Source organism: Micropterus dolomieu, linkage group LG18, assembly GCF_021292245.1.
Source record: "Micropterus dolomieu isolate WLL.071019.BEF.003 ecotype Adirondacks linkage group LG18, ASM2129224v1, whole genome shotgun sequence".
Taxonomy (NCBI): Eukaryota; Metazoa; Chordata; class Actinopteri; order Centrarchiformes; family Centrarchidae; genus Micropterus; species Micropterus dolomieu.
In genome coordinates this window covers 516,994-518,959 of record NC_060167.1, presented here as the reverse complement: position 1 = coordinate 518,959, position 1,966 = coordinate 516,994, and the positions used below count along the sequence as shown (strand labels likewise).

Here is a 1,966-nt window from a genome sequence, read left to right as displayed (position 1 = left end):
ATGGTTCTGCTCGAGGTTTCTGCCTCTTAAAGGAAGTTTTTCCTTGCCTCTGTCTCCTAGTGCTGCTCTTGGTGGGAACTGTTGGGCTTCTGTAAATAGCATCATAGAGTTCGGTCTAGACCTGCTCTTTATGAGGCGCTGTGAGATAACTGTTGTTGTGATTTGGCGCTATATAAATAAAATTGAATTACATTTATTTATGTCGACTGTATGTTTGTCTACGTGTAGCACCTTATCACCACAGCAAATTCCTCGTATGTGTAAAACACTACTTGGCAATAAAGCATCTTCTGATTCGGAGACAACAGTGTTTCTCTTTTCACTGGTGCATCTTTTATGGCCTGTACACTGCTGGTTTTGTGGCCCAGAATCATCTCACATGAAGCTACAGTGTTTCCCATACGTTCATTTATTTGTGGCGGCTCGCCACAATATCAACGCTGACCGCCAATTATTGATTTTCAATTTTTTTTTTACCAGGCCGCCTTTAAAATCGTGTTTGATTGCAGAAATTGCCTCTCGCTCGTCTCTCTCTCTCTCTCTCATGAACACCGCTGCACAAATCTGTCAATGTTGGAGACCCAGCTTAAAAAAAGTTATTAGCCAGCATGTAAGGAGCCTAGCTAATAAGGACAGCCAATAACGTTACGAGCTACCAATCAAATGTGTGCATTGCGCCTGGACTGAGATGAACACAGGCTGTCTGTGTGACACAGGGAGACGAGAGACAGTCAGAGAAGTAGAGTGGCGCTCTCTAAAGACAGAAAAGTAAACAGAAGACAGCTTTCAGTCCTGGCACAGTGTCCTGGAGCACACGTTAGGTCGACCTTACAGCGTGTCTGCTGTGCAACACAAACTACTGAACTCCACTACGCCTCTACTGTCACACTTCAAACACAGTAAACACAAGAGACCGGAGGGAGGAGGCGGCGTCTTCAGCCAGAGGGACGCACACACAAAGACAACATGTGACGGGAGAATCAAAAAATCCTCTCCGTCGTCCACACGTATTCATCACCTGGGCGACCTCTGGGGCGGAGTGGACCAGGTGCCACACGTAACCGTTCAGCTCGTCTTTCCTCCTATCAGCTGTCGCCTCGCCACGGGAACGGCCAATCACAAAACGGCTCGGGAAACTGTGGGCGGAGCAAAGAGGAGAAACATTGACCACCAAAACTGAGTGTGTGAGATAGTGAGTATTAGTGTGTGTGTACCTGGGTAGTTTTGACGAGGGGAAGATGAGTCTCAGCTTGCTGTGAAGTTCATGAAACTCTTCAAACGTCCTCTGAACCAGCAGCGCCTCCTGCTGACCTTCACGCTCCACCTTCACGACAAAGGCCTGAAACACAAACACACCTGAACGCTAACGCCACGTCCTTCGACAGCAGTTTGAAGATTTAACACACTCATCACAGACAGACACATAAAAACCCTCAAACCCAGAAACTGAACAAGTTCCTTCAGCTCACTGAGGTCTGAACCACTTAACAAATATCAGACACATCAGCCCGTCTCATCTTTAACTACCCGTCTCGTCTCATCTTTAACTACCCGTCCCGTCTCATCTTTAACTACCCGTCTCATCATCTTTAACTACCCGTCTCATCATCTTTAACTACCCGTGCCGTCTCATCATCTTTAACTACCCGTCTCATCATCTTTAACTACCCGTCCCATCATCTTTAACTACCCGTCCCATCATCTTTAACTACCCGTCCCATCATCTTTAACTACCCGTCCCGTCTCATCATCTTTAACTACCCGTCCCGTCTCATCATCTTTAACTACCCGTCCCGTCTCATCATCTTTAACTACCCGTCCCGTCTCATCATCTTTAACTACCCGTCCCGTCTCATCATCTTTAACTACCCGTCTCATCATCTTTAACTACCCGTCCCGTCTCATCATCTTTAACTACCCGTCCCGTCTCATCATCTTTAACTACCCGTCCCGTCTCATCATCTTT

At 46.8% G+C, this 1,966-nt stretch overlaps 1 protein-coding gene across 2 annotated transcripts in view; it reads right to left on the bottom strand.

The window, feature by feature from the left end:
- pik3c2b (phosphatidylinositol-4-phosphate 3-kinase, catalytic subunit type 2 beta) overlaps positions 1 to 1,966 on the bottom strand; it is a 55,790-nt gene that overhangs the window by 10,354 nt on the left and 43,470 nt on the right. For both annotated transcript variants that reach the window (XM_046075762.1, XM_046075760.1), the window contains exons 29-30: positions 1,215 to 1,339; positions 1,019 to 1,136 (exon numbers count right to left, since the gene is read on the bottom strand). In XM_046075762.1, coding sequence (XP_045931718.1) covers positions 1,019 to 1,136; positions 1,215 to 1,339 — 243 coding nt within the window. The remainder of the gene's footprint in view (positions 1 to 1,018; positions 1,137 to 1,214; positions 1,340 to 1,966) is intronic.